This window comes from Neopsephotus bourkii, unplaced genomic scaffold (assembly GCF_033783945.1).
Source record: "Neopsephotus bourkii isolate Nb327-2 ecotype Australia unplaced genomic scaffold, CSIRO-AGI_Nbou_v1 NB_1749, whole genome shotgun sequence".
Lineage (NCBI taxonomy): Eukaryota > Metazoa > Chordata > Aves > Psittaciformes > Psittacidae > Neopsephotus > Neopsephotus bourkii.
Window position 1 is genome coordinate 2585898 of NW_026902223.1, and position 18251 is coordinate 2604148.

General features: G+C 44.2%; 1 protein-coding gene across 2 annotated transcripts; it reads right to left on the reverse strand.

Annotated features, from left to right (window-relative positions):
- PRKAR1A (protein kinase cAMP-dependent type I regulatory subunit alpha) lies at positions 1-16211 on the reverse strand. Of its 2 annotated transcripts, XM_061377474.1 has the most exons (12): positions 16048-16211; positions 14835-14898; positions 12752-12927; positions 7486-7659; positions 6793-6884; positions 6546-6607; positions 5987-6033; positions 5240-5398; positions 4563-4623; positions 4169-4290; positions 3489-3570; positions 1-2463 (listed from the first exon to the last, which is right to left on the reverse strand). In XM_061377474.1, exons 3-12 carry the CDS (start codon positions 12923-12925, stop codon positions 2291-2293), a joined length of 1146 nt encoding a protein of 381 aa, XP_061233458.1. In that variant the 5' UTR covers positions 12926-12927; positions 14835-14898; positions 16048-16211; the 3' UTR covers positions 1-2290. The 2 variants fall into 2 exon arrangements, with proteins under 2 accessions (XP_061233458.1, XP_061233459.1); XM_061377475.1 differs by lacking the exon at positions 14835-14898 and having other exon boundaries at positions 16048-16178.
- Between the last annotated feature and the right edge of the window lie 2040 nt (positions 16212-18251).

Below are 18251 nucleotides of genomic sequence, written 5' to 3' on the forward strand. Positions count from 1 at the left end.
TTGCATTTAAGAATTTAAATCATTTTATTGCTTTACCTGCCATTAGGACAATCTATAACAAAAGGAATATAATATAATATATTAGCACATACAGTAAATCAGACTTATATAGTCAGGTAACAATACAAAAATGGTCCTCTGGTTGACTATAGCTTTCTAGGGCAATAGACTTCATCAATTCGCTAAAGGTGGACTAGCAAAGAATTACTTCTAAAGCCCTGAATGTTAGCTAAGGCAAAACTATGCCAATTGTGGTTTCAAACATATTTCAATTGCACACAAAGGTAAAGCTATAACTGTGGTTAATATTTAACTCAGACGTAGCTGATTTATCTTAAAATCTTGTAGGTAAAACTACAAAAGGGAGTAACCAGCAAGCTAAAAAGATGCAGTAGTGAAAACTGGTTAGAAAGCCTTATATAAAAAAAATGTGCCTTTTGCTGTGGAGCTCTAACTGGTTTACATCGGTTTTGGTGCTTCAAAGTAACACAAAGAACACATTTGAACAAAAAACCTGGATAGAGTCAAAACTTAAGGAAAGTTTAACCAAAAATGAACCAAAAAGGTCGGTTTTGCTTATTCCTTAAGGGCTGTGGCTGAAATCCTCTACTCAAGGTCTCCTAAAGAGAGAACTCAAATCACAAGTGTTTAAATCCCATTATTGGGATTTCAGGTTCAGCAACAGGCTGAAACCTTCTGTAAAGGCTTGATGCCCTCAGTATTGTCCTACATCAACTCCCAGACTCTTGATTATCTACATGCCTTGGGAAGTCTGGAATTGGAATCCATCCGACCTCAGAAAGGAACTCAAATGAGGGCTCCATCGTTAGAAGTAGGTGCACAACAAATGCAGAACCGCTTGCTGTCACTCCCAAATACAAACCTACGCTACTTTATATAAATTACAGTTTAAAGGAAACCTTAAAAATTGCCTACCGTTATTGAACTGTGGAATTCTGTAAAAACTCTGGGGAAGTATTGGTGTGCACAGAGTAATGGAACGCAAAGCTGGTAAATACTGAAATACATTTAAGACTCCGCAACATATTGGACTTGGAAAGAAAGAAAGGAGTGTGAAATCTGCATCATGTTATATTCCATCAGCAAGGAAAGAGAATGCACCTTCTGTGTTTAAACTAGATGTATCAGTAACCATTTAAAAAGGATTCACTGACTGATTTAAAAACTTAATAACTGAGTGGTGCAGGAAAGGTAAAACATTCATTTCTGCTTTATGTTCTCTACCAATAACAATGACATCTATACAGACCACCAATCTCACCACCTGCAACTGGTGCCAGCCATAAAGACTCCACATTTCTTTTCCCTGGTAACAAAGGGTTCACCTGAACTGATGATGTTTAAAAAAGTCAACTGAGGAATACACAAAGCAAGCAAAAGTCACTGGGGGAATAAAATGTTTGCTTCCAATTCCTACACCAACCTAAGTACTAGAACATTACTCACAGCTGGACAGCTGCACCATTCTTACACCAACCTATGCACTACAGACCAAAGTCAGACGTTTAATGTCACATTTGGTTCTTGCCACTTTGAACAGGAAGAGTCATAAATGGCTGAAGAAAGAAAATCAGTTGCAGCAAGTCAGCAAATGAAGAAACAACTGCAGCAGCTCACCAGAACTAGTAACCTTGGAAGCTTTGCTTTACACTTGACAGAAACATAACTAAGCAACCTTAACCCAGCAGACACAGGAACAGTTATACTGTTAAATTCCAACTGTGGCTTTCTTAGCAGCTGATGCCTCACGACTGCACCCAGGATTACAGTACCCAGAGAGTTAAAAAAAGAAGAGACCCCCAAGCCCCAAGAAGCTCAATTACAAGGGCAGTTCTCATTTGAAAACAAATACAGCAGATGATGAACACAGCCTTAAAATCTGTCCAACAGTTTGAGAAGCTCCTTTAAAAGTACTTTTCCCCCCTCTCTGCTGTCACCTCCTTACTCTATGGCAATGAGCACAGTGCCAGGAGGGCTCTCCCTCGCTGAAGCAAGGCTGCATTAGCCTGAGTTGGACACTGTTGCACAGAGAGAAGCCATAAGAGCAAACATCTTCATAAAACTTATGTTCTATTCATTTAATGGGACAGAGAGCACAGAACCAATATGCTCCAAATTAAAAACAGTGCCATGATAAGCAATTTTTTTTGTTGTTTTTCTCTTTTTTAAACAGACAGGAAGCTGCAAATGCCAGTGGCAATGTGGCTCTGCACAAGGGTAATAAAGCAGTCTGCATTCGTGAAGCATGTTTTGGGTAGGGAAGAAGGTTTCAGACAGACAGTGATACAAAACTGTTGTACTGCTGGATGTTGCGCTTGAGAATATCCGAGCAGGGCCCCAGGACACGCTCAAACCGGGGTCGATCGAGCTTTACACACTTCAAGAGGCCACGAGCAACCACGGTGGCAGCACGGGGACGGTTCATCAGCAGAGCTATTTCACCTACAGCAACAGGAGAGCATGAACAGAGTTAAAACCAACATGCCAAAGAGCCAAAGAAACTACCCTGTTGTGTGTCAAGCTGCTGCAGAATACCCTGTTATAAACTGTTACATTATACCCCAAACTCCTCCATGAGCACACACATCCAGTCCCTATCTGTGATCCAAAAATAGATCGATATGCACCAAACAAGTGATTAGTTCCATGTTCCATGGAAGTTCCATAGAAGTTCCATAGAAGATTATCTCAAAGTCTTCACAAGTAACTGTAACAGAATCATAGCCTTTTTCTTTGCCAACATATAGAAGCTTTTTCAAGCCAAAGCAACTTACAGACCATGTAACTTTTAGCTGAGTAAGAACACATTCAACAGAAGGAGAAAAACCCCTGATCTGCACTTGCAAGACTGTATCCAGAGCACCACACAGTTTCAAGGTCCCCAGTACAAGGGGCTGCCAAAGCAGAGCAAGCCAGCAGTGCCACCCAGATGGTTGAGGACTGCAGCGCAAAGAGATGCTGAAAGAGCTGTGTTAGTCTGGCCTGAAGAAAAGACAGCTGAGGAGGGAATCTTATTGCTGTCTTGTAACAAGAGACAAAACTAGACTGCCCTCTGCACAGTGAAAGGCAAAGAGAAAGCAACAAGCTGCAGAACAGGAAATTCTTGTCACACATAAAGAAAAACTCTTCATAACCAGGCTGGTTAAACAGTGAGAGGCTGTGGGATCTCCACCCCTGGAGACACAAGAGACTCAAGTGGACACAGCCCTGAGCAGTGTGATGCAATTTCAAAGGAGGCCCCTTCTGAATGAAAGCACTCTCGAACAATTCCAGTTCTGTGATCCCCACACACACCTGAAAGCCGAGTGACTGACACTCACCTGACGTTGAGTGAAACCACAAGAGGCAGCCAAAACAGTAATTAAGCAAATCCATCCCACCACTGTCATGCACAGCCATCACCCACACAGCACAGGCAGAACAGTGACAGTTGTGTGAGTAACCATCAAGGGTACTACGTAACTCACCAAAATAGTCTGAAGGTGCCAGTCTGCCCACTTCAACAAACTCCTCATTCTCTGACCGACGCTGTAGCACTGCAGCTGTGCCCTTCAATAAATCACAGCAATTAAACAACTGCAATTCCCAGCATCACTTAAAAAAACACTGAATTCCACATGGAATCAGCTGCTTTGCAGAAATAACTGTTAGGATGGCTCAGCCTAGGAACCACGTCACAGTCCCTGCCCAATTTACCAGACTGCTCTTTAAGAACAGCTGGTCCTCCCTCTTCTTGAAGCATACATGTCTTGGGTAGTTACATATCCATAGCACTGGCTTCTTCCTGGTTTTCCTCATGATAGCAAGAATATTACAGTCTGACAGGCAAAACCCCACCACAACGAAACAGAAGACAATGATACCACTAGCAAGACATTACTAGCTATCTAGAACAGGTCTCTACTCTTCTGTAAAAGATACACTGATTTCAGCCAGAAACTTGTGTTTTCCTACAAGCACTATTTGTAAAAATAACAAAATTAAATATATGCTTCTGCATGTCCAGCAAGACTATATTCCTTTAGGAATTCTCTAAAAGTGCATTCTTCTATTCCGTATTTTCCTCCAAGTGTCTATTTAGGGGCAGAATAAGCCATGCTAAGAATAAAAAAAGTAAAGTTTGAGCTTTTAATTGGAGCTCGCTTACCTCCAGGATAATGAAGAACTCATCTCCCGGCTCTCCCTGCACCACAATCTTCTGCCCATCCTCAAACTGTACCGGCTCCAATGCATCAGCTACAGTGAGACGCTCCCACTTGTCCAGAGATTCTACAGAGTTAATAGTTCATTAACAGAACAAAACACAAACACGTTTTTTGCTCTCTCTTTACAGAGAGGTAAACTGATTTCTGGCTACATTTGTGGATCAGATAAAGACCTGAATTAAGAGTTGATTTGGAATGATGCAGAAAAGCAGTACAGGGTTTGCAGTCAGTCTTAATGGATGACTGCAATAGCCTGTCATCATAACAATGCTAGGTAACAGCTTTATTGCAGTGTGGCAATTTATTCCACTCCAGAACAAAAATCTAGTCACTTACCCAATATAGATACTTTACTAAGGAATTCCTCATACATCTTTCTCTTTCTCAAAGTGCTTCCCTAAAAGAAAAACAAACCCCAGTTTTCTACTTCACGTTTTATATGAGGCTTCAAATAAATCTCAAGAAAAATTAAGCAGACACACCACATCCTCTCTCAGACCCCAAACCCACAAGATTGTGTTTTAATTATTTCAGAGCTGAGCAGCCTTCATAAAGTACTTAGGATTTATTGCAGCCCTAATGTTCGTTTCTGAAATACATTCTAACCAGAACTCACAATACCTCCTTAAGTTAGTTACAACTGCTGTTCACACACGCTACTTAACACATAGCAAGCTAAGAACAGAGCAGAATCAAAACATCTGGCAAGTTAACCAGTAGGTATTGCATTTTTAGTCCAGTTTAATGCTGTACTGGTATTGCTTGTTCACTAATGCAAGGCTCCCCCTTGCCCCAGGCTTGATAAACGTATGCTGAGTGATCTACTTTACGATTACAAAAGAGATAGCAGGACTTTGAATAACTAACTCCAGCAAAGGACAGGCACAGGCAGAAGGTCAGAAATGACCAATGTAAGTTGAGTGAACAGTAAAACCAGAAGCGTAATTCCAGGTTATACACACAGCTACTTGAGTCAATGGCATAAGCCACATATCAGCTAGAGGAATACTTGCCATCAGGATCCTTCTGTAGCTATCTCTGTCAATGCCCCACAACTTCACATTTGTCTTTGCTTTGACAGTTGCAGCTCGGGGAGTTCCATATATAAGGGCCAGTTCTCCAAAGCTTCCACCCTCACCAACACTGGTTGCCCACTCGCTGTTCACATAAACCTGAAAGACAGAGCACAGTGGTAAGCCAAGACCCACAGTGTGCTGTGAGCTGGTCAGAAACACAAAGCTCCTACTGCCCTGTACATCCTTTACAGTAAAGGAAATTCTCAGGTCTGTGCACCCAGAGTTCCCCATTTCAGAGCTTCATCAACTCTTCACAGCCAACCCCAGTCCCAGCCACGATTTCTACTTTCCTTGACACATGGACTCTCTCATTTATCACATGCACTGAGGCCCTTTGATAGCAAATAAAATCTGAACAAAGACTCTGTCATAGAAAGCCATGGATTAGTCTGACTGAAAAATCAAAAGCCTGGTCATTCTTAAAGCCTGTCCCACACTTCAGCTGGACTCCACCCTGCACTTGTAAAGCATTAGTATTGCGCTCATGCCCAAAGTGTTCATTTTGAAACTCAGCACAACTCACAACTCACTGAGACATCAAGGAGCAAAGAGGCTCCAAAGAAAAATATGTTTCTACAATAAGAAATTATAATGAGAAAAGCTGCTAAAGGAAGGGCCTGTACATATATCAGCCTATTCTGCTAGGAATGAGCATATCGTTAATGAGCTACCAAAAATTCTTACATCCATTTCTCCTTGATCAACAACATAGAAGTTATCACCTTCATCACCTACAGAAGAAGAAATTGAATACACATTAAAAAGAGTAAAGTTAAGCAAACATTCACATTCCACAGAGCTGGCATCTCTACCTACTTTGATGCTTAGAATCTAATAAGGTTGACAGAGATGAATTTTTGCACAGTGTACAGGGTGAAATTTCATTGTGCTGATCTTGCACTCTGCTCAGTTCTGTGAGAGGACATCTACTGGTATGTGGGAAATCAGCACTGCCAAGATCACTGGAAAGGTGAACCAGATCCATGAACTGACATAAGGTGTGCTACAGAGCCATCAAAGGACAATCTTTCCAATAGATAGCAGACCCAATGAAACCACACCTTCCTACAGTTGCTCCACTCCTCACTGCAGTACGAGCTGTACTTGAGGTAACAGAACAAAGGGTCACTGCAGCCAGACAACAGCTTTACTTTCAAAGCAAATCCCCAAATTAATAAGAGCATTAGGCCAGAGCCCGCTCATCACCTCCAACACACTCATCAGTGCAAACACTGTCACTTGCCTTGCTGTATGACGGTCTCTCCTGCAATGTAGGTGACGGGGAACATGGCATCAAAGATGTCACTGAAGAGAAGGAGACCAAAATTAGACAAACTCCTGGACAACTGCCATGCACACATTCATCCGTCTGCACCTCCAACCCACCAGTACTCCTCCTATAACCCCTGTATGGTTACAGTGACTGTTGTAAAGAGGCCGTGCAGCTTTGTACATTATGGCACTGTAAGACTACAAAGATCTTTTCCTACCTTCTCTCATTATCATCAAGATGGGCAAACAGCACATTCTTCTCAATAGCTTTTGCCAAAGCAGCCATAGTCTTATAATCTTTTGGAATAACCTACGATAGAATCAGAAAATTAACAGATTAATTTTTCCAAGAACAATTTCTGCATACCCCAGGGTAAATAAACTACTTAAATTGCTACAAAACACTGGCTGTTTCTTTCAAGCACTACAGATCTAAACCCAAACACAGTCAATGCTTACAGCCACTTTGGGCAGGAGGTAAATAAAACCTTGTATTATTTTATGCACCTGTAAAAGCATCACGCCTTGTCTGTAAGTTTTTCTGCAAGAACAGAAGTTATCTGTTCAACTTGTTTTCCTATGAATAGCAGCACGTCTGCTCTGCCATTAGGCTCAATGTAATGTTGCAGCTGTGGAATAACTGGAAGCACTTTGGTTTTATATATAATATACAAATTTATGGACATCTAAATATATGTAACTTCAAAGGGAACAGGTCTGAGTTATGCATAAATGATTTACTTGCATGGCAGTTTATTCTAACCTCCAGTTAAACAGCTAGACACAGGTCTGCTTTTTACAGTTACCATAAGATTTAACAGGCTGCAATTTAATACACTGGGTAGAAGGTTGTCTTTGATATACTGCTGGACTGTAGATGCTTTACTGGCAGTGTTTAAAAGTCAGAGCACCTTTCTAACATAAGATGCAGCATCCTCTTCTGTATAGACTTCTGCACTGATGGCTCCACGCCGCCTTCGACCCTTAACCACGGGGTTCATCGGAGGAGGAGGGGAGATTTCATCCTCCCGTGAGTCTGAGCGAGAACCAGACTTCTGTTGATTCAACAACTGCTTTGTTTCCTCCTAAACAGGAAGGAAGACATGCTTGTGTCACATCATCCAGTACAGAGAAAGGTCATTATGTATCACATTCCAAGTTAGCCTGCCAATGCGAGGGAGCTTCCTGCGTACTGTTAGTCCCACATTAAGGAAACAGGAGACTACAGTAACCAAGATCAAAGGCCTTTCAAAACAGATGGTAGATATGCCTTTCATTCATAACATTCATATCACAGTGGTATTTATTTTAATAAGTCATATGAATAGTTTAATAAATTAAGAAGCATACATAGGTTGATTCTACTTTCCACTGGTGTATTCAACTGGCAATGAAGGCATTCTGCAAATGCTAAAGACCTTTTCCCACTCTAAACCTATCAGCTCCCCCTCAGCCTGTGAGGTGTTGAGCCTTGTTTGATGGGAAAGACAGAAGAGGAATTCCTCAGAAACCCATGTTACATGAGAAGCTTTTGAAACAAGGTCAAGTCATGGACCAACTGGATACTCAATAACCGACAGTTATTTTGGGAGAAAGAAATATGAACACTACTTGCAGAAGAGCTGGAGGAAGGATGCTGGAGGCCAAAGAGCAGAGTTCTTTCCATAAACCCAGATTTGCCAGCTTTGCACATTTCCTTATTCCCCTCAGTTACCTGCAGTGCTGTGTTGTAGTGATACTGTACAAGACTAGTGTACTTACAGTCAAATGAAGTCTAACTAGACACACAGACATCTGAGTCTTCTGTGTACCAGAAGATTCACTTTAATCAACTACAATCAGATTAAAAACAACATAAAAGCCAACCTTGGAGCCAGAGCATTTGCATCACAGCAGCACAAATGACTTTCCCAGCATTAAGGAAACAGGATTTTTGGGCCATGCCTTAAAAGAACAAGGAGTCATCTGTTCTCTGGGAGCTCTTTGGAAAGCTGGGTTTGTCCCCAGTGTCCTTGACGAAGCTGTCCCTGCCACATTGCTGCCTGGCTGCCACGCTCCACTCCGGAGGTGCACAGAGGCTAATGTATAACAACAGTGCTTTGAGGAAAGGGACATCAGATAACCATTACAGCGAGTGTACATGTTACACCTCTCAGATAGCCAAAGAGCAAGCACTGATCCATCGAGTTACATTTCACTTCCTGCTTTTGGCCCACTGAGAAAACAGTGCTACATTTCAAAATCATGGGAGCAAAACGTATTTAAAACCTTGTGTCTCCCTCCTGGTTTTAAAGAAGCAAGCCTGAGATGAAGTTAGAAACAGCTGGAGCAGTCCTGAGTGTTCAGTTTAAACTGCCTCTACAAAGTGGGCAACGCCACCAACCACAGAAACATACTGTTCATCCACACAGAGATACTTAACCCATTAAAAAAACCTTGACACTTTAAAGAAGTGAACACCAGCTGCTGTATTCTTTCCAGTATCACATAAAATGTAAAGTATTGAGATCCTGTGGCTTTCAGAAATAGCAGCACTTCAGCAGCACTTAGCAAGGAGCTGTGTATCAAAAGAGTTCAACAAGAGACTCATCAGGTAACAGCCCACTCAAAGAACCTGCACTAACAGAAAGAACCCAATTGGCAACTTCTCCCTGAGCTGAGATTTAACATTACTATATTAAACAGAAGTATGCAATGGGCAGAGAAACTAGTTACAGATGGGTAAGATAATGTATTATCTTAAAATACACCAGCTATTCTAAGTAGACTACGTACACACTCATCAAGAGGAAGATTATCCCTAATGAGACAACCCTCCCTATATTCACATTGCACGTTAAAAGGCAACACTATGGCAATGGAGTAAATGACATACTAAAGTCTCATTGTTTTCACAGCAGTGGCTTTTAATGTATTTATCTTTTTAAAATAAACCTTTATGACTTATGATACTAAACCACCACCACATCAGTGAAAAACAGCACTAGGACCTGAAGAAAGAGCAGCAGTTGTTATTCTCAGTCACTCTCAAATTTAGCCAGTGGTTATAAATGAGAAAACATATTTGTTCTGGTTTAGAAGTGAAAAAGCTGTGTTTAAATTAACCACAAAATGGACAAAGGCATTCATTTTGCTCTGCGCTGATCAGTATAACCATGACCAGGATGTTAAAAACGTTTAGTACTAAAGTTACACCCAAGTCTTGATCCTGGTCTTTCAGCTGATGAAGCAGTTCAATGTTTTCAGTGTCAGTGACCACTAACTGTAAATCCTATTCTTCCTGACAAGTAAGAAACAACCATTAAGTCAACTTCAATTATCACAAGTAAGGGATATTCAAGTGTTGAAACTTCACACACTCGTATTTCAGTCCATCAGCTACTGAAGACCTTCCTAATTCCAGAATGGTGTTTTACACTGTATGCTCTGGCACCCCCTGACTGTCATCACACCAGAAATTGTCTCAGTTTCTTCTGAGCAATAATAATTTAATCTTTATTAGCTCCCCCCATATCTTAAAACCTCTAACACTCAGAAACTAAAAAGCAATGTTAAAAGCTCTGCCATAATTCACACTGCACAGTGCATCCTTCCTGACTCCCATGTTTGGCAACTGAAACACTGAGGAAAAGAGGAAAATACTCAGCCATATATCTATGGAGACAAAGTGGGTAGTGGGGAGCAGGTACAGTGCCTAGACGACAGTCACACTTCATCATTCCAGCTTTCTATAAAGCCTAATATGCACCTAACTGCACTGCACACAGTATTTCAAACACGCACTTACTCCAGTGGACAGCCATGTCCAATATCCAAGATTCGGCTGGCAGGCTCTAATAATGATCTCTACATTAAATTGCCATAGCTCAAGCTACATTACACAGCCAAGCACAGCACTGGATGGCTATTAGCTTTTAGTATGCACTGGTGCTGCACAGCAAAAAGAACAGAAGCCTTGGTACATCACAAGCAGACAAAATAAAAGCATTAATATAACCAATGTGCAGTAATTAGATTCATGGAGCAGCTTTCATAACTCAGCAGAAGACATCTGAATTCCTGTTGCAGCTACAATGGGCTCAGAGACAGTTCATTTCCATGTTTCTGAACATGAATTCAAAAGCGTGTTTAAACGTCTTCAACGTATTTTAGTAACATGACAGTGAATCAGCTCTGTGTGTGTGCGCTGTGGAAGAGATGACTTGTCAGGATAGCTAGAGAGAAAATAGCAACCTCGCCTCAGTTTCCTTCCAAATTCAACCTTAAATACCATATCTTAACCCCAACTTCCATTGAGTCAAACAGATTTAGAAAGCGGATGGAAAAGTTGCTGTGCTTTATTACAGATGCAGCAGACATTACTTCTGGAAGGTGAAGCAGAATCTGTTTCGATCACTGTTGCTCTACCAGAGCTAAGCTCTGGGTTAGAGCTGGTTAATAACAGCACTGCACATTTATGCTTTCCAGACACAGATGTCAGGAGTTTGCTAACGCAGCACAGGATGTCAATTGTTCCGGTGCTTGATAGCTACTGAGGTGCCTTGTTACCTGGTTAAACCAAAACCAAGGCAAGAAAGATTCTCTGGTTTCACTTGTAGCTGTCGCTGCACCAGTGGGCACACCTAACCCATGCCAACACAACTCAGAATAAAAGACCCTGACCAAAATCATAAGAGAAATTCAAAAGGAAACATATTATCTAACCAATTGTATTTTCAGCTTCCCTGTGGGCTGCCCAAGTACAGACACAGCCTATCTGCACCACAATAAAACCACCAAGACTTATTCAGCTCCAGAATACATGTGATTTAAGCTCAGAGCTAGACTTGCCCTGCTAAAAAAAAATTCAGCTTCCCTTAATTATCAATAATAATTATTAATAACCCTGCAGATTGACCATAAGTCCACCAGAAAAAAAGCATCCAAATACTCCCATTTTATATCCCAAGGTATGGACTGGTTTACAGTTTATTCCAAGTCCAGTATACTTTGTTAAGTTTTGTATATCAACATTTGTGGTGATGCTTTAAAGCAACTAATCTATCAGAAACTCAGAATCCAAGGTAGGAAAGGAGGCACGGTAACAGGCAGGGACAGTGGTGTCTTAAGACCCTGATCACTACCTAGTTTGCTGCTGGTTTCTCTCTGAAACTACACAAAAAAAAGAGTCAAGCATATTGCAGAGCTGTTGTTCACTTAATAAACAAAATGTTCCTCAAATACATTGTAAGCTATAGGTTAATTTGCACCATTTGGTCCTTTTCTATTATCTATCTTGAACGTTTCCATTAAAAGGCAATTTCCATTTTACATATTTATACTCGCTAGTGTCTATTTCTTCTTTACATCAGCAATTAGAAACTAGCTAGAATTAAAAGAAGAGTAAGATACAAGTACTGAAAGCAGCACCTGCAAATGACTGCTGTACTGAATAGAGTTGTCATACCTCACATTGGCCTTTCAATCCTCCCATTTGCAGAGCATCATCTTTTCCTGTCTGCTTAGGCATCAATATATAACACGAACAGTTCAAAAGAATGTGAAATCAGAGTTTCACACACAAGCACCAGGATGAGAAAATGCTCTCCATTCCCAGCATCCCAGGATGCTTTCAACAAGAAAAACACCAAGGAGACCTCCTTGAGGACAAATGCAAGAGGGACAGCAAAGCTTAACACCAACACTGAACTCCCAAGAGAATCTCTCCTGGAGATCTGGAATGCAAATACTCCTGTTTGAGTTCAGCTTGGGCTAGGTATTGACCTGCTGTTCTGTGCTTACCTGAATTACTGTAAACCATTGTCTCAATATAAGAAATCAAATGCCCATCACAAGCATCTAATCAAGGTCAAATGCCACAGTTGTCATCTAACTACAGCCACGATCGTGTATGGTACCTATTAGCTTCTGCAATTAAGCATTAGATTGGGATTACATCTGCATCCAAGCTGGGTAAGTCTCTTTGTCATCTTATGCTTTGTTACGACAGAAGTGCTTTTACACTGTCATCAGCTGGCATAAACTGGAAAACAGGATTTGTCTTCCAAAAGCATCAGTCCTTATTTCAAACAGCTGATACGAACACCGGTCAAATCTGAAGCACAGCCCCTAAATCCCAGAGATGATGTAAAATTAGGTTGTTCCCCTCTCCTTCCCCACCTTGCTCTCTATTTTTACCTTCTCCAATCGTTCAAAGTATTCCCTGAGGAATCCCATGGGTCTTTCAGGTCTCACTGTGCATAACTGTACAATGCAATCCTTCAGGAGTTGCTGGATGTTGTGTTTTTGGACATAAAGTTCACATTCCCGAAGACTACGCTCCTCCTCACTGCTGCTGCTAGAAGCTGCCATTGCTGGAGAGAAGAGAAAGAGAAGGTTAAGTAAATAGAGGAAATAAAGATGCTGCTGCCCAATACAGTCAGGCACATCATGCTGCATTATCTTACTGATATCACACCATAAAACTACCTTTATCTGCAAGAACAGCACCTAAGATAAACCATGGAAGTAAATGCCATGAACTTATTTAGTACCTGGAAAGGGATAAAAAATCTGGATGCTCTCCAGCCACAGGCACTTAAAGGAAAAGAATTTGACTGAGCTGGAAAAGCTTCTACAACTTGAGCCCTGTGAATGCTCAAAATCAGGGAAGCTTCCACCTGAACTTTCTGCTATTAAACCCAGTATTCCGTAGGGTTGGAGGCTCGCTTCACACTGCTGTATGATCTGTACGGGGTCATGGGGATGATGGCCAAGAAAGAGGTGGGTGGGAGCTGGGAATCTGAGAGGCCAGTATGAGAAGTATTAGGAAGTGGTTGAAGCCAAATGCCACAGCAGAGTCCACTAACGGAAGTTATGGAATTAGGAGACCTAAAAAGTACTCTCCAGTTCAAACTGGTTCATACTTCGTAAGTATCTCCACAGATACATTGCCATCCCCAAACTATTTCTCTAACTGTAAATAATTAAGGGCACATCTTTAAACACATCTGTTATAGTGCCAGGGGTCTTAAGCAGGTTTTTCATCCCTCTTTCACGTTTGTATTGGGTTTGCACGGCAAAGCTTTGGTAGCTGGGGGGCCTCAGGGGTGGCTTCTGGGGGGGGCTACTAGAAGCTTACATTATGTCCAGTGAAGCCAATGCCAGCCAGCTCGAGGATGGACCTGCTGATGGCCAAGGTCAAGCCCATCAGTGACAGCAGTGGCACCTCTGGGATAATGTATTTAAGGGAGAAAAAAACTGGGCCAGAGCAACTGCAGGCAGAGATAGGAGTGAGAATATTTGAGAGGGAAGGAACAGCTCTGCAGCCCTCAAGGTTGGTGAGAGGAGGAAGTGCTCCAGGCACCAAACAGATTTCCCTGCAGCCCATGGTAACACAGGCTACGCCATGGACCACAGAGGCCCATAGTGGAACAGATATCCACCTGCAGCCCGTGAAGGACCCCATGATGGAACACGAGGGTGCCTGAAGGAGGCTGTGACCCCATGGGAAGCCCATACTGGAGCAGGCTCCTGGCAGGACCTGTGGCTTCATGGAGCCCACAGTGGAGCAGGTTTGCTGTAGGACTTGTGATCCTACAGGGGACCCACAGTGGACCACCTGTTCCTGAAGGGAAGGGGGCCCACTCTGGAGCACCTCACGAAGAACTGCAGCACATGGGAAGGACTCATGGTGGACTTATGCTGGACTCATGCATGGAGGACTGTGTCTCATGGGAGGGACCCCATGCTGGAGCAGGGGAAGAGCATGAGGAGTCTTCCCATGAGGAGGAGACAATGTGTGTTACTGACTAGAACCCCCATTCGCCACACTGCTGGGGGGGATGAGGCAGAGAATTCAGGAGTGAAGCTAAACCTGGAAGAAGGAAAGGGTGAGGGGAAGGTGTTTCTAATGTTTGGTTTTATTTCTCACTATCCTGCTCTGATTTGATTGGTAATAATTAAAGTCACATCTGTTTTGGCTCTGACAGCACTCAGTGAGTGATCTCTCTCTGTCCTTATCTCAACCCATGAGCCTTCTGATGTATTTTCTCTCCCCTGTCCAGTTGAGGAGGGGAGTGACTGAGCGGCTTTGGTGGCATCCAGCCAGGGTCAACCCACCACAAGGGTACAGAACCAATTTAAAACACATTTTTACACACACATACATATACATAGAGATTTAATATCACTTTTTGCATAAAGCAGTTAACAGTGAGACAGCTAAGGAAATAGGAAAGGCTTTCTCAGGGCATTTTTAATGAAATATAAAGCAATTTACCTGGTACAGGGACAGTGGCAACAGCTTATGAATCTGCAGTGAGATATGTTGATCCCAGGAACAGCTTTTGAAAGGGGAAACATGGATTCAGTCAAACTAATTTTGAGCAATGGCAAGTCACTGAAGAGCCAAGCGGCGCACTCATATTATGGGGTTTATCCTACTGAGGCAGCAGATTGAGAAACAGCAGCCACACAGGCAATATAACACCATTCCCTTTGAATTACACTACTGGAGACTGCAGGAGGCCTGGAGTTAATATGAAACACTTCAAACAGGTTTCATTCTTGTCACAGTTAATCCCTGCATAAGCACGCAGAGGCAGACGTGTTATGGGTTCTATAAACACCAAGGAGGGACTTCACGTGGGCTGAAAAAGCACCTTTAGGTTCTGCAGTTCCTTCCTTTTTGTTTTGACAGCTCACACAGTGAAGGTCACTCCTAATTAACAGCCCCAGAGGAACTCCGTGGCTCTGTGACAGCTTACAAATGGCAACGTATGGAGGAAGCACTGCTGATAGACAGCGCTGCTCATGGGAACAGCAAGACTGGCGCAGAAAATCATACAATCAGGGAACGGTCTGGGTTGGAAAGGATGCTTAAGATCATCCCGTCCCAAGCCTTGACACGGGCAGGGACACCTTCCACTAGAGCAGATTGCTCCAACCTGGCCTTGAACACTGCCAGGGATGGGGCATCCCGAATAGCAACGGGAATTAACAAAAACGGAAAACACTAAAGGCATAACGAGGACTGCAGCATTTCCACACGTTATAAACGAGAAGCGTTCCAGCTCCCTTAACCCACGGCGGCACCCCGCCAAGCCCAGCCCGCCCCTCACCACCAAAGGCTCCCGGCAGCACCGGGGCTATACACACAAACCCCATCCCCTCGCCGCACCGGGCATTGCCGCGGCATCCGAACGCCTCCGAGCTCAGAGCCGGGGGCGCGGCCCGCCATAGCCCACGGGGTCCCAGGCAGCGCGGCCTCCCCCTCCCCGCCTGAACCACGGCGCCTGCGCCCAGAGGAAGGGGCGCTGCCCGCCGCGGCAGGCCCGGGAGCTGCCGGCTCCCGCCCTGGCACCGGCCGCTCCCCTCAACCCCCGCCCCCAAGGCCGCAGGCCGCCCGCTCCGCGCCCTTCCCGCCCCGCTTCGCCCTCCCACCGCCGCCCCGTCATGGTGCAGCCCCCCCCGGGCCGGGCCATGCCGCTCACCTGCCGCGGGCGGCTCCGCCGGGCCCTCACCGCCCCCCGCCCGTCCCGGCCCGGCCGCGGCCTCAGCGACGGCAACAGCGGCAGCGGCGGCGGCTCCCACCGGAAACCAACCGGAGCGGCCAATCACCGCCCGCCCTGACGTCAATGCGCCTCGCTCTCACCCAGACCCGTCGCCGCGGTAACCTTAAAGCGGCAAGGCAGGGCGCCGCGGCTCCAACGGGACGGAAAGCTCGGGGCGAGCGGTTGCCGCTTTAAGACGCGCGAAGCCGGTGGCGGGAGGACCGGGAGCGGAGCCTTGGCCGCTCGGTCACCGCGGTGGGGACCCTCCGGCCCCGGGTCAGCGTGTTCAGGCCTCGCCCGCAGCAATGGGCAGCGCTGGGCTTACCCAGCCGCTGCTAAACGGCGTTCGCGGTGACGGATGCGCCGGCCTGAGAGGCGTTAGTGAACGTTGGTGGGTGGGGAGGTCAGACTGCTGGGGGTGATAAACTGCGTTCCAGGTTAGCCAGGATCCCACCATAACCGGTTAAAATCCCCCCACGTTCTGTGCTTAAAGCCGGTAAGAAGTCACCCGAGATCCCGGCTATGGCGCAAGGAGAGGCAGATCCCATCCAAGGGCTTGGGAAAGCAGGGAATGAACCTGGAATCACGCGCTGGCTGATATCCCTATGGCTGAGAACGCAGCTCGGTGTTAGAGCTGATGGGAGAGCGTTTCAACCAGAATTCAATGCTTGTATCATTCAGGAGAGGCATATAACAAAGTGATTCCAATAGTCTGATGTAGATTCGGCTATTAGAAGATAGTGTTCGCAATGACATGACAAGCCATCAGGAACCATGTGCCACAGCGTCTCTTATTACTAGTTCTCATAGAAGTAAGAATATATAAAGGATAATAAAGGGTAATAGCTTAAGTTAAATCTCAGATCTGCATTTACAACAGCCCGAAGGTGGTCGCTGAGCTCGCATTCCTTAAATATCTGATAGCTTCTCTCTTACAGGTTAATTAGAAGCCAAGGTCCCGATTTCCTGACACTAAGCCAAAAGCTTTCGTTTTTATGTAAATAAAAATATATATTGTGTAAATCATTATTTATACAAAATAATGAGGAATTATTAATGTTTTTGTATATTAGCAAATATATTAATTTAATATTAATATCATATTAATATCTGAAATACTGTCAGAGTACAGCATGAGTAACTACCAAATCCACGTGCTCACCTGGCAATAGTATTTCTTTCTATAACTGCAAACTACTACAAGTTTCTGAACACTTTAAAGCAGTTGTGTGCTCTCCCCCCCCCCCGATTTCTGTTGGGGTTTTGTTGCTCTTTATCTTTTTGCCAGCTGTCTGCTATTGTCACATCTCACTCCTCCTTGTTTGGACAAGTCCCAAGTGCTGTGTTGGGATAGATCCCATCTGGAACAAAGATCAGCCCCATACGTAAAACCTGTTCTGCGACATTCTCTTTATTAAGAAAACAAGGATACTGTTGTACAGCTTGCTCCTGATGCAATCCTTTCCTGAGCTCTGGAGCCAGAGTTCAGGCGGAAAGGCAGGGAACATAACAGGCTTTTGGAAGGAGCCTTGTGATGCCAGCCCAAAGCCCCCCTTGTTAACCACATACAGCTCCCTCTCTGGGTGTCAGCACGGATTTGTCTCTGAAAGTTCAATCGTGCTTCTCATGTATTTGTGTCCATATTCATGTGTTAATTCGTTCGCTGTTAAAGACGTAAGAGGAATTAAAACCAAAGCCCTGCTCCGTTTGGTGTGGTCTGAATTACAGTCAGACCCTGGGCTTCACTGCCTTAATGAAATAATGAAACAGTCCCCAGTGAATAACCCGCATTACCGTCAGCACGATTCCCACAACTTTCATTTCAAACCATTTCATGCATTAAAGAGTTTCTCATGAAGCAACCCTTCGCCTGAGGCTGTGGCTGGAGCAGGGCTGCCAGGGGAATGAATCCACCGACGCACAGGCTGGGAGACACAGCCAGCACGTCCCTATGGAGAGGGGGGCAAGGTGCAGAGCCCTGCTGGCTGCTTCTGCTGGCTTTTAGTGAGAACTCCATGGAACCCTTCTTATAACTCCATTTTATCTCCTATGCTGTATTATATTCATTTTAAGGACTAATTTAGTCGTCAGTCCTGGTTCAAACCCCATTGGCAGGCACTGGATTAGCATGGCAGTGATTTCAG

Excerpts from the sequence above, each read along its gene's own strand:
- PRKAR1A (XM_061377474.1), bottom strand. The coding sequence starts at position 12,925 with ATGGCAGCTTCTAGCAGCAGCAGTGAGGAGGAGCGTAGTCTTCGGGAA. Across the intron at positions 7,660-12,751 it reads ACTTTGAACGATTGGAGAAG|GAGGAAACAAAGCAGTTGTT; the intron begins GTAAAAATAGAG and ends CTTCCTGTTTAG. Across the intron at positions 4,624-5,239 it reads GCTACAGAAGGATCCTGATG|GGAAGCACTTTGAGAAAGAG; the intron begins GCAAGTATTCCT and ends TTTTTCTTTTAG.